The sequence below is a fragment of the Salmo salar genome, chromosome 09 (genome assembly GCF_965601325.2).
Source record: "Salmo salar chromosome 09, fSalSal1, whole genome shotgun sequence".
Lineage (NCBI taxonomy): Eukaryota > Metazoa > Chordata > Actinopteri > Salmoniformes > Salmonidae > Salmo > Salmo salar.
This window is the reverse complement of record NC_138299.1, coordinates 145,100,267-145,114,371: the sequence shown is the minus strand read 5'-3', so window position 1 is coordinate 145,114,371 and position 14,105 is coordinate 145,100,267. Positions and strand designations below refer to the sequence as shown.

The window sequence follows — 14,105 nt, the reverse complement described above, 5'->3', positions numbered from 1 at the left end:
ACGAGATCTTCAGTTTCTTGGCAATTTCTCGCATGGAATAACCTTCATTTCTCAGAACAAGAATAGACTGACGAGTTTCAGAAGAAAGATCTTTGTTTCTAGCCATTTTGAGCCTGTATTCAAACCCACAAATGCTGATGCTCCAGATACTCAACTAGTCTAAAGAAGGCCAGTTTAATTGCTTCTTTAGCGGAACAGTTTTCAGCTGTACTAACATAATTGCAAAAGGGTTTTCTAATGATCAATTAGCCTTTTAAAATGATACACTTGGATTAGCTAACACAATGTGCCATTGGAACACAGGAGTGACGGTTGCTGATAATGGGCCTCTGTACACCTATGTAGATATTCCATTAAAAATCTGCTGTTTCCAGCTACAATAGTCATTTACAACATGAACAATGTCTACACTGTATTTCTGATCAATTTGATGTTATTTTAATTGACAAAACAAGTGCTTTACTTTCAAAAACAAGGACATTTCTAAGTGACCCCAAACTTTTGAACGGTGGTGAATATACTGTATAAAACATGCTAGGATCCTGTCATCATTCAAGTGTTGTGTAAGAATGTTCTGACATTTGCATTTTTTATACATCTGACATTGATTCTATATTTCTCACACATCGTGTAACTTTGAAAGACAGAAGACAAATGAAAAGATTCAATGTTACACTGATTTTATTTAACGTGTTTCTTGCCTTGGTGAGGAAGTCCGAAATAACTATCACACGGAAACAGACCTAAGCAACACCTGCAGTTACAGTACTGTATGGTATGTCAGAGTTCATGTCCTGTTGTATCAAGTAGATGAAGCTCCGCCCAGGACCATTAACCCACCGAACAAGACCATACCAGTTGGACACCACAAGGAAACCTGTTGAACCACAGCTTTGTGGCTTCCTGTTATTTACACTCATACAGTGCATTAGGCCTATATGGTATACGACAAACCTTTAAATGTAAATGACTGGAGTCGATACAATTGCTCAGAGCAATGTCTTTAAATTGTATAGTACAGTATATTGGTTAAAGCTCAAATGATGCAGGATTGAGATGAATTCCAAAACACAGGACTGAGTCACAGGCTGACATCTCATTCACTTTAATTACCATGGAGATAAAAATACAGCCACATCATTTGTATATACCAGCCTATAATTTCAATGGTTACTTCATACACTGTTGTACATTTGTCAACAGAAATACCACGCATGATATAAACTGAACAATTCATTTGGGGCCGAATCCTTACTTTCGCACATATCTCAAGCTTGCAATGTGATGTCAATGGGAGATTTGCGTGAAAATGTGAGCTCAGCTGCAGCAGGTTGGGCTGTACTCTGCTGGAGCTGGGAAAGCCTGTGTTGAGATGGACTGAACATGAGTAGATGAGTTTGGTGGTGTTACAGGTTCAGGCGCGTGTCTGCGTGTGACATCACAGGAAGGGCTCGATGTCGATGTCCAGGGCGGAGCATGGCATGGTGAGCTCAAAGCGGTTGATGACATCAGGGTGAAGGACCCCGAGGCGTCCTATGCTCTTCCCGTGCGCAAAGATCTCAGCACAGCGACCAGGGAAGAAGGTGGAATCTGAAAGAAAAGAGGGGAAACAGAGGAGGGTGGTAAGGAAGAAGAGGTGAAGAGGTTTCTCAGTGGTCCACTGAAAATAAACATAAAAAATGTAGTCTCTGAATGTTTCTACACAGACGAAACACCTAAGATCAAGCCAAAATGAGACAGAACTATTCTCAAATGTGAGAGACAACTCATTGATGTGTTTTTTAAAACACTGACTTCTAGAGCCTGTTCAAGAGGAGCTAGGCTCAGGGTTGCCATGACTCCACTTCCACAGACATGTTACATTCCGTTCCTATGCTGTTCTGTTCTCTGCTCCCATGGTGCTTCAGTTCTTCCCACACTGCTTTGCCCGTAAAAGCTAATGTACTCCTGAGCCACTGTTCAGATACTTACTCATAACTAGCAACAGACAAATCTCTGCGTGATCTGTGTGTGTGTGTGTGTGTGTCTGTCTTCCAGGGCAGCACCCTGACAACCAGTCATTAAAAATGCTACACTAATAGCCAGACAGCCAGCCTGACAAGTGACAACCTATTCCACCAACCCTGAAAACCCTCTTCAGATTCATTCTCACTGAGCCAAGGTCAACACTAACCACAGTCAGGGGGGTACAGCATGCCTTTAACAGTGAATGGGAAGGGCTGAATTTGACACAGTTGTTAAGTGAAACGTGGGCATCTGCTCCTTAAGAGGCTCTCCTTCCGCTAACTCCCTAACCACTCAGCCCTACACCGCATGGCTATGAGTGAGACAACTGACAGCTCTCGCTCTCTGCATAACAGTGTGTAAATGTGACAGTCTACGCGTTTTCTGTAGCTCTGAGTGTTTGTTTCAGGCAGTCTAAATGCCCATGGATCTCCCTGTCAACCCAGGGAAGCGCACTGCAGCAGTAGTCTGCCTCCCACTGCTGACGACACGCTCTCTTACCCTCCACCTCCCCGTTTCTCTATCCTCCACACCCCTGCACTCCCTCCTCACCCCCTCCTCATCCCTCTCTTTCTGTGGTCCTTGAGCCCATCGATTTCCCCACTGATTGTGACAGGAGACACATCCTGTGGTGAGTGAGTGAGGTGGAGTGAGAGACACAGATGGGAGAGATTGGAGCTAATTGAGCCCTGCAGAACCCACAGCTAATAAAAACACTGATTTGTGGAACAAGTTTCATGAGTGCCATGGGAAAACATTCACTTCACTAGTGGACAAAATACCCCCTAGAATCGTTTCCACTGGAAATACAGCCACAGCTGTACTGTAGGTTGAGGATAGGTGTGAACTGTGAAACCATGATATGGGTTTTAGTTTTATACCACTTCCTTTCCTTGCCTCCTTTCCTTTATGACCACTGAGTTGGTCAAGCTTGTTTTGAATTTTTCTCTCCAAAATGTTTTGATATCCAATTGCGATCTTGTCTCATCACTGCAACTCCCCAACAGGCTCGGGAGAGGCGAATGTCGAGTCATGCGTCCTCCGAAACATGACCCACCAAGCCGCGCTGCTTCTTAACACCCGCTCGCTTAACCCGGAAGCCAGCCGCACCAATGTGTCTGAGGAAACGCTGTTCAACCGACGACCGAAATCAGCTTGCAGATGACCAGCCACAAGATCGAACCCCAGGCTGTAGTGACGCCACAACACTGCAATGCAGTGCCTTAGACCACTGCGCCACTCAGGAGGCTAGTTGGACAGGCTTGACACGTCAGTTGAAAGCACCATGGTGAAAACTGAAAACCTATCCAGAGCATTCACCAATCAGTTACCATTGAAAGAAACGGAGTCCAGTTTAAACCACTGAGATGGCTCCCTGGTTGTCTTACCGTCAGCAGCCTGGATGTGGTAGCCATTGCCCTGGCCTGGTTTGACCTCCAGCAGCTGCATGACCCTGTCCATCAGACCGTGGATCACCTCAAACCCCGGACTCTTGTTGTAGTAGACAGCACATAGGCGACGGTTGTTCCGGGCCCCCACGTCTGAGAGGGAGAGCAGAGGACAACATGGGCATCAGAATATACTGTAGGATGTCTATAAAAACAGATAATGACAGTGTGTGTATTCTTGAGTATGAGGGAATCAATATGTAAATTCATGTTTGTCCTAATAAAGAAATTGGAAAGGCAGGCATACAATGACATTACTTAAACACATATCCATGAATACTGTCTATTATGAATACTTAGGTCAAACCCGCACACAAACACACCTTTGGTTTCATCCTTGAGCACCACGTCTGAAATCTCAAACAGCCTCAGAGGCAGAGGCATCTTCCTGTTAGCCGCCACAGTCTTCAGCAGGCCTGACAGCAGGGTGGTGCGCGCCACCTGGTGGAGAAGACGAGCACTGCTGTTAACACACCCACCCAGTCACACAGCACCCTCCAGTAGAGAAAAACCCTCACATCAGAGGGGGAAATTGCTGTAGTGTATAGCAACTGTACGAGATCATTCAGAGACCAAAGGGGGACAGTTTATAATGTTATCAGAGAGACATGATTAATCCACGGTAATGGTGGTCCACCTGGAAATCAGCTGTCTTGGGGTTGGAGATGTGACATGCTCTGGTCTCTGAGATGTTCTTCAACAGCTTGTCAGCTATGTCCTCCTGAGAACACTGCACAGGAAGACAGATACAACACATGAAAATGTGTTTATTTATTTGGATCCCCATTAGATTTTGCAGAAGCAGCAGCTACTCTTCTTGGGGTCCACAAAGGTAGAGAGAGTGAGGTGTCATTACCAGGGCGAAGGTGAGGGCCTCTGTGAATCCAGCAGCAGCCAGGTCCTGTCTCAGTAGCTCTGACAGCTTATTAAGTGGGAGCTAAAAACACAACAGTCATGAGAGGGAAAATAAGACCTCACCACTTAATAGCACCCAACCAGCAGCTCCAGTCAACAACCAATCAACTTCATTAATGAATAACCAGCTGAAGAAACCCTCACCTGACTGGCTACGGTATATGTGCGCGGCGTGGTGCGGGGAATATTGTTGAAACCGTACGCCATGGCGGCGTCCTCCATGATGTCACAGGCGTGGATGACGTCAGAGCGCGTGGGCGGGATCTCCACCTCAATCTGTTCGCCGTCACTCATGACCTCTGAGCGCAAGCACATCTTGGTCAACAGCTGAGCGATTTGCTCAGTCGACTCACTGGAGATTACAAACGTTAAAGCATTACAAACTTTAAACATCGGCAGGTAGCCTAGCGGTTAAGAACATTGGGTCAGTAACTGAAAGGTCGATGGTTTGAATCGCAAAGCCGACTAGGTGATTATAATTTTTTTTATTGAGAAAGCACTTAACCCTAATTGCTCATGTAAGACTCTCTGGATAAGAGAGTCATGTAAATGTAAGGCATGTTGGTAGAATTCTGTTTAGCATTTAGAGGAGAGGTCTCCAACCCTGTTCCTGTAGAGCTACCCTCCTGTAGGTTTCAACTCCAACCCTGTTCCTGGAGAGCTACCCTCCTGTAGGTTATAACTAACCCTGTTCCTGGAGAGCTACCCTCCTGTAGGTTAACTCTAACCCTGTTCCTGGAGAGCTACCCTCCTGTAGGTTAACTCTAACCCTGTTCCTGGAGAGCTACCCTCCTGTAGGTTAACTCTAACCCTGTTCCTGGAGAGCTACCCTCCTGTAGGTTATAACTCCAACCCTGTTCCTGGAGAGCTACCCTCCTGTAGGTTATAACTAACCCTGTTCCTGGAGAGCTACCCTCCTGTAGGTTTCAACTCCAACCCTGTTCCTGGAGAGCTACCCTCCTGAAGGTTAACTCTAACCCTGTTCCTGGAGAGCTACCCTCCTGTAGGTTTCAACTCCAACCCTGTTCCTGGAGAGCTACCCTCCTGTAGGTTTCAACTGCAACCCTGTTCCTGGAGAGCTACCCTCCTGTAGGTTAACTCTAACCCTGTTCCTGGAGAGCTACCCTCCTGTAGGTTTCAACTCCAACCCTGTTCCTGGAGAGCTACCCTCCTGTAGGTTTCAATTCCAACCCTGTTCCTGGAGAGCTACCCTCCTGTAGGTTTCAACTCCAACCCTGTTCCTGGAGAGCTACCCTCCTGTAGGTTTCAACTCCAACCCTGTTCCTGGAGAGCTACCCTCCTGTAGGTTATAACTAACCCTGTTCCTGTATAGCTACCCTCCTGTAGGTTATAACTAACCCTGTTCCTGTAGAGCTACCCTCCTGTAGGTTATAACTAACCCTGTTCCTGGAGAGCTACCCTCCTGTAGGTTATAACTCTAACCCTGTTCCTGGAGAGCTACCCTCCTGTAGGTTATAACTCCAACCCTGTTCCTGGAGAGCTACCCTCCTGTAGGTTATAACTAACCCTGTTCCTGGAGAGCTACCCTCCTGTAGGTTAACTCTAACCCTGTTCCTGGAGAGCTACCCTCCTGTAGGTTTCAACTCCAACCCTGTTCCTGGAGCACTACCCTCCTGTAGGTTAACTCTAACCTTGTTCCTGGAGAGCTACCCTCCTGTAGGTTTCGTCTCCAACCCTGTTCCTGGAGAGCTACCCTCCTGTAGGTTTCAACTCCAACCCTGTTCCTGGAGAGCTACCCTCCTGAAGGTTAACTCTAACCCTGTTCCTGGAGAGCTACCCTCCTGTAGGTTTCAACTCCAACCCTGTTCCTGGAGAGCTACCCTCCTGTAGGTTTCAACTGCAACCCTGTTCCTGGAGAGCTACCCTCCTGTAGGTTAACTCTAACCCTGTTCCTGGAGAGCTACCCTCCTGTAGGTTTCAACTCCAACCCTGTTCCTGGAGAGCTACCCTCCTGTAGGTTTCAATTCCAACCCTGTTCCTGGAGAGCTACCCTCCTGTAGGTTTCAACTCCAACCCTGTTCCTGGAGAGCTACCCTCCTGTAGGTTATCAACTCCAACCCTGTTCCTGTAGAGCTACCCTCCTGTAGGTTATAACTAACCCCGTTCCTGTATAGCTACCCTCCTGTAGGTTATAACTAACCCTGTTCCTGTAGAGCTACCCTCCTGTAGGTTTCAACTCCAACCCTGTTCCTGGAGAGCTACCCTCCTGTAGGTTTCAACTCCAACCCTGTTCCTGGAGAGCTACCCTCCTGTAGGTTTCAACTCCAACCCTGTTCCTGGAGAGCTACCCTCCTGTAGGTTTCAACTCCAACCCTGTTCCTGGAGAGCTACCCTCCTGTAGGTTTCAACTCCAACCCTGTTCCTGGAGAGCTACCCTCCTGTAGGTTTTAACTCCAACCCTGTTCCTGTAGAGCTACCCTCCTGTAGGTTATAACTAACCCTGTTCCTGTAGAGCTACCCTCCTGTAGGTTATAACTAACCCTGTTCCTGGAGAGCTACCCTCCTGTAGGTTATAACTAACCCTGTTCCTGTATAGCTACCCTCCTGTAGGTTATAACTAACCCTGTTCCTGTAGAGCTACCCTCCTGTAGGTTAACTCTAACCCTGTTCCTGTAGAGCTACCCTCCTGTAGGTTAACTCTAACCCTGTTCCTGTAGAGCTACCCTCCTGTAGGTTATAACTAACCCTGTTCCTGTAGAGCTACCCTCCTGTAGGTTTCAACTCCAACCCTGTTCCTGGAGAACTACCCTCCTGTAGGTTTCAACTCCAACCCTGTTCCTGTAGAGCTACCCTCCTGTAGGTTATAACTAACCCTGTTCCTGTTAGCTACCCTCCTGTAGGTTATAACTAACCCTGTTCCTGTAGAGCTACCCTCCTGTAGGTTAACTCTAACCCTGTTCCTGTAGAGCTACCCTCCTGTAGGTTAACTCTAACCCTGTTCCTGTAGAGCTACCCTCCTGTAGGTTTCAACTCCAACCCTGTTCCTGGAGAGCTACCCTCCTGTAGGTTATAACTAACCCTGTTCCTGTAGAGCTACCCTCCTGTAGGTTTCAACTCCAACCCTGTTCCTGGAGAGCTACCCTCCTGTAGGTTTCAACTCCAACCCTGTTCCTGGAGAGCTACCCTCCTGTAGGTTATAACTCCAGGAACAGGAGGGTAGCTCTACAGGAACAGGGTTAGTTATAACCTACAGGAGTGTAGATCTCCAGGAACAGGGTTGGAGTTGAAACCTACAGGAGGGTAGCTCTACAGGAACAGGGTTAGAGTTGAAACCTACAGGAGGGTAGCTCTCCAGGAACAGGGTTGGAGTGAAAACCTACAGGAGGGTAGCTCTACACGAACAAGGTTGGATATCATTTCAAGTCACTTCGTTACCTGATGCCAACTTTGCGGTTGATGAAGTCGGCTGACAGAGTTTCCTTCCTGTAAGCCAGCTCCTGAGGTCACATGGTATAGCAGAAAGGTTGAGGGTTACAAATAGAATGGGGATAATCAGAATGTACATATTGACCAGTGGGTTCTAATATATTTTCCCACAAAAGGAAACAGACTGCAGGGTGATGGTGAGGGAATACAGTACCGGGTACTGACAGGTCCTTCCGTCTGGGTACACCACCTCAGCCTCCTCTACCCTGAGAGAGAGCGACAGAATGTCAGATAGGTCAAGAGGAGTCTTAAAGTGGGGCAGGGCAAAGGAAATTCTTATTACTATAACAGATTCCTACTAATTCATGGTCTTATTTTACACACAATAACATATTAGGTTTAACTATTAGTCATTTCAATCATAGAAATCTAAACAGCTGTTGCCTGGACTCACGTGAAAGGCTCTTCACAATACTCGCAGAACATCGTCACCATCATGTCCAACACAATTTTTGCCTTGGTAAGATCAGTGGCTGTGCACTCGATAAAAACATTCTTTGTATTCAAGGAGATTTTGGAATGGTCCCCTGAAAAACAAGACACAGAACAGTATCTATAGCATACCATGGGTAAATCAATATTGGAAGTCCACGAGGTTAATAGTTTGGGCATTTACAGTCCATACAGAAAATATTCAGACCCCTTGACTTTTTCCACATTTTATCACATTACAGCTTTATTCTAAAATGGATTAAATTGTTTTTCCTCATCAATCTACACACAATACCCCATAATGACAAAGCAAAAACAGGTTTAGACATTTTTCATAATGTATTAAAAATAAAACAGAAATAACTTATTTACGTAAGTATTCAGACCCTTGGCTATGAGACTTGAAATGGAGCTCAAGTGCATTCAGTTTCCATTGATCATCCTGGAGATGTTTCTACAACTTGATTGGAGTCCACCTGTTGTAAATTCAATTGATGGGGCATGGTTTGGAAGGGCACACACCTGTCTATATAAGGTCCCACAGTTGACAGTGCATGTCAGAGCAAAAACCAAGCCATGAGGTCAAAGGAATTGTCCATAGAGCCCAGAGACAGGATTGTGTCCAGGCACAGATCTGGGGAAGGGTACCATTGAAGGTCCAAGAAGAGAGCAGCCTTAATTTTTAAATGGAAGAAGTTTGGAACCATTAAGACTTCCTAGAGATGGCTGCCCAGCCAAACTGAGCAATCGGGGGAGAAGGGCCTTGGTCAGGGAGGAGAGAAAGAACCCAATGTTCACGTTGCCAAAAGGCACCTAAAGGACTCCGATCTTGAAAAACCAAGACCCTCTGGTCTGATGAAACCAAGATTGAACTCTTCGGCCTGAATGCCAAGCGTCACGTCTGGAGGAAACCTGGCACCATCCCTAAGGTGAAGCATGGTGGTGGCAGCATCATGCTGTGGGGATGTTTTTCAGCAGCAGGGACTGGGTGACTAGTCAGGATTGAGGGAAAGATTAAAAGAGTTAAGTACAGAGAGATCCTTGATGAAAACCTGCTCCAGAGCACTCAGGACCTCAGACTGGGGCGAAGGTTCACCTTCCAACAGGCCAACAACCCAAGCACACAGCCAAGACAACGCAGGGGTGATTTCGGGACAAGTCTCTGAATGTCCTTCAGTGGCCCAGCCAGAGCCCGGACTTGAAACCGATCGAACATCTCTGAAGAGACCTGAAAATAGCTGTGCAGCGACGCTCCCCATCACTGCCAAAGGTGCTTCAACAAAGTACTGAGTAAAGGGTCTGAATACTTATGTAAATGTCATTTTTATTTTTAATATATTTGCTAAAATTTCTAAAAATCTGTTTTTGCTTGGTCATTATAGGGTATTGTGTGTAGATTGATAAGAGAAAAACAATTTCAGCAATTTTAGAAAAAGGCTATAACAAAATGGGTAAAAAGTCAAGGGGTTTGAATACTTTCCAAATGCACTGTATGTGTGTGTCCTCACCATTGATGATTGGAGGCAAAGACAAAACAATGCCGTTGCTGTCATAGATGACAGGATATACAGGCTCATCTTCAATGATGTGCAGATAGTGTCGCAAGTGGCTGTCTGTCTGAGAGGGAGAAATACAAATTGAAAGATTGGATGACAGAAATAAAACACCTCTAGCCATACCCAATCACAACTCATGTTACAGAGGCTCATGACCTCTGTAGCCAATCCCTGCTCACCTTGTAGAGGCTCATGAGTTCCTGTGCGGTGTACTCCTTTGCCTGGTTGAGAGGTTTGAAGCGGATGTCACCAGGTGGTTTGGCTGTGTAGATGAAGGGGCCTGAAATGGTGTCCAGGTCATGGGTGCCGATGGCAACCAGAGTCCTTTTCCTACGGAGCACAGATTAGTCAATTCACACACACACACACACACACACACACACACACACACACACACAACATCCACTGAGACAACTTCTCAGAGACTACCAGAGAAGAACACACTGAAAGCCATCACTGAAGTATGAAGGCATGGTATTGAAAAAGGTCTCTGACCAAAACATTGCAATAAATATGCAGAGGTGAAATTGTGTGTGTAATAAGTAAGCCTTGTCCGAGCCAGAAAGGGCCAGGAGCCTCATGGGCCAATCTCCTGTTTTTTGTAGAGCAAGGCAGCTTGATGTACAAGTACACCAATTGGATGCTGAACTGTGGCAGAGCCATACCCACAATCCAAGCATAGAGCCATCAGAGTGTTTGGTATGACTCAAACAGGGAGCGAACCCCCAACATTCCAATCTAAGGGCAGACACTAACCTCAAGGCCACTGAGTTGGTCAAACTTGTGTGTGTGAGTTGTATATATTTTTCTGTGAAGGTAGAGATGTGTTAGGTGTCTGACTAACCTACAGACGTTCTGATGGAGTTTCTCCTGTAGTTCGATGAAGCTGTCGTAACGTTCCTGTGTGAAGGTGATGTTCCTCAGGACTGCAGCCACAGCGTGGGGTCGCACAGCAGTTGTCTACGACAGGCACAAACAGGGGCACCCACAGTCAGTCAGGATTCTCTCATTTATCTCTAAACACTAGATCTTACTTCCAACACAAACCCAAAGCCTCCTTTGCACAGCCTCAACAAATGTAGAGGAATTCATCAACAGCTCAATATCTTAACTCATCATCTTGTCACAAAGGACTGCTGTGGTGGTTCATTCATTACAAGATGTATGAACCAACCCTACCCTCTGCCCCAAACCCAGGTCAGTAAACAGTCCGCTCCATGTTTCCCTCTCCCCCTCCTCCATGATGACCAAATGAACCAACCCTCTGCCCCAAACCCAGGTCAGTAAACAGTCCGCTCCATGTTTCCCCCTCCCCCACCTCCATGATGACCAAATGAACCAACCCTACACTCTGCCCCAAACCCAGGTCAGTAAACAGAGAGTCTGCTCCAATGTGAGCAAGACAAAGGAGCTGATCGTGGACTACAGGAAAAGGCGGGCCAAACAGGCCCCCATTAACATCGACAGGGCTGTAGTGGAGCGGGTCGAGAGTTTCAAGTTCCTTGGTGTCCACATCACCAACGAACTCTCATGGTCCAAACATACCAAGACAGTCATGAAGAAGTCACGACAAAACCTTTTCAGTACCCCCTCAGGAGACTGAAAAGATTTGGCATGGGTCTCCAGGTCCTCAAAAGGTTCTACAGCTGCACCATCGAGAGCATCCTGACCGGTTGCATCACCGCCTGGTATGGCAACTGCTCGGCATCTGACCGTAAGGCGCTACAGAGGGTAGTGCGAATGGCCTAGTACATCACTGGGGCCAAACTTCCTGCCATCCAGGACCTATATAATAAGCGGTGTCAGAGGAAAGCCCATAAAATTGTCAGAGACTCCAGTCACCCAAGTTATAGACTGTTTTCTATGCTACCGCACGGCAAGTGGTACCGGAGCGCCAAGTCAAGGACCAAAAGGCTCCTCAACAGCTTCTACCCCAAGCCATAAGACTGCTGAACAATTAATAAAATCGCCACCGGACAATTTACATTGACCCCTCCCCGCCCTCCCTCCCTTTTGTACACTGCTACTACTCACTGTTTGTTTGTTACCTATGCATAGTCACTTCGCCACCATCTACAGAGTACCTCAACTAGCCTGTACCCCCGCACACTGACTCAGTACCGGTGCCCCCTGTATATAGCCTCGTTATTGTTATTCTTGCCTACCTCCCTACTCTTCTACATTTGCACACACTGTACATAGATTTTTATATTTTTCTTTTCTTTTGTGTTATTGACTGTATGTTTGTTTATGTGTAACTCTGTGTTGTTTTGTCACACTGCTTTGTATTCGGCGCAAGTGACAAATAAACATTTGATTTGATGTTCCCTCCGTTCCTCTGTGATGACCAAGTGACCCAACCCTACACTCTGCCCCAAACCCAGGTCATTAAACAGAGAGTCTGGTCCATGTTTTCCACCCACCTCCTCTGTGATGACCAGCCTCTGAGGCTCACTGCTGGCTGGACTCACACGCCTGTAGCGAGGGGCTTCCATCCTGGAGCCAGACACACATGGACATGTCAATACACAGCTGAAGACACAACACACACAATAAAGCAGCACAAGCTGAAGTACTTTGGCAATGTAAAAGTCATGTTTAAGCACACAATTCTCCATATAGATGTTTTTACATACTTCTGCTTGAAGACCTGCAGGCCCCTGACCAGCCCTTCCAGACACAGAAGGTCATAGCGGTTAGCTGGAACATCGATCTTATACAAAATCACATCAGACGCCCCCTGTGCCTTGGTGTCCCCCTGCTCACGACTGATGATGTCCTTCTCTGAGGTCTGAAGGACAGGGTTAGAATAGTTAACCAATGTATTGTTTTTGGGCTATCACACAAACAAGTGGATATGGCTGAGGTTCATCCTCACTGTCTTCTACTCACAATCTCATCGAGCTCCAGCCCAAACTCAAAACACAACTCATCAAATTCCTCATCAGCTGAAATGAAGGGAAAGAGAAAAGCATTTTAATATGTTGGAATAATTCGTATATTATGGTCCCACCTCCATTCTTAATTTAAATCAAATTGTACTAGTTAAATGGACGTAACTATGTGGTGGTCAGTACAGTAACTTAGCAGGGTAGGATAGGTCTGGATAGGGAAATGATGCAATCGTCGTGAAATAACAAGCATCATCAGTTCTGTCAACTATCAAATCATGTTTTCAATCACTATTCAGTAGAAACAGAGTATATGCCGTTTTGTATGTAACATATGTGATATGTTGTTAAACAACCCACAAAAAAGCGTGATATGCTGTTATTGCCACGGCATCAGCCACTGTTTTAGCTAGGTAGCCACAGTAGCTAACTTAAGCAGCCATCTCGCTATATATATATAGGTACCTTTTGTCTGAAAATACAACGCCGAAAAATTCTACAATTTACTGAATATATATTACTTAAAAAGGTAAGTAACATTTCTTACTGTATGTTCTGCCCAAGGCATGAAACAGAAGATCCCTTTTGACACTGACAGTCGGCATGTTGACCACGGCTAACCGCTAGGTACTAATCTTTCCTCCAAGACTGAAGGACCCACCGAAGCCAGCTGTAGCTGTCCGGGATAATGCCAGTCTAAATTATTGGTATAAAGTACTACTCGTACCAAAAGTCTCATATTGACATTTGGTATCGAATTAAATGGCCATTTCAAATAGTTAATTCACAGTCACACTGGATTATCGAAGACCAAGTATAACAGTGTAGAACCGTTGATGTATTGTGAACGCACCTTTGTTGGTGATACCTAGGTGCTTTCAAGACAACTGTGATCTCGGGAAAAATACGAGGTCCAATCATGACGTCAGTGATTTTCAGGTCGGAAAGTCGGAGCTCGAGAAAGAGGCCTGACTTCCCGAGTTGGAATTCCGAGTCAGATGACCGTTTGAAAGATGTTTCCCAGTCAGAGCTCGTTTTTTTCCCCCATGTCCCAGTTGTCTTAAATTGCTAAGGGTATTTGGAACATATTTGATGTTATACAATTGTCATAGGCTATCAAATATTAGGCCTCTTAATCCACAATCACACTGGATTATGCCTAGCCTAATTCATCAGACTGTGATAGTAAAAGCGGTTAGATTATGTAGGGTGACCATACGTCCTCTTTTTCCCGGACATGTCCTCTTTTTGGACCTAAAAAAAATGCGTCCGGACGGGATTTCTAAATCGCCCAAAATGTCAGGGATTCGGCTTTTGCTTTCTACAGTCGCCATTCATCGTGTGCGTTTTTGGGGTTTTGCATTGCTTTGACCATTCTCTTTAGGTCCCGCCTTCTCACACGCCACCATTGG

The 14,105-nt window shown here is 46.0% G+C and overlaps 1 protein-coding gene across 1 annotated transcript; it reads right to left on the bottom strand.

The window, feature by feature from the left end:
• Positions 1-663: 663 nt before the first annotated feature.
• syfb (Phenylalanyl-tRNA synthetase beta chain) lies at positions 664-13,312 on the bottom strand. The gene is given in 16 exon segments (NM_001139817.1): positions 664-1,590; positions 3,393-3,545; positions 3,776-3,893; positions 4,090-4,182; positions 4,309-4,389; positions 4,512-4,719; positions 7,764-7,825; positions 7,969-8,020; positions 8,209-8,341; positions 9,755-9,863; positions 9,982-10,132; positions 10,647-10,762; positions 12,226-12,298; positions 12,439-12,593; positions 12,695-12,750; positions 13,241-13,312. Coding segments are annotated over 16 exon segments (1,770 nt in total). The 5' UTR covers positions 13,299-13,312; the 3' UTR covers positions 664-1,438.
• Between the last annotated feature and the right edge of the window lie 793 nt (positions 13,313-14,105).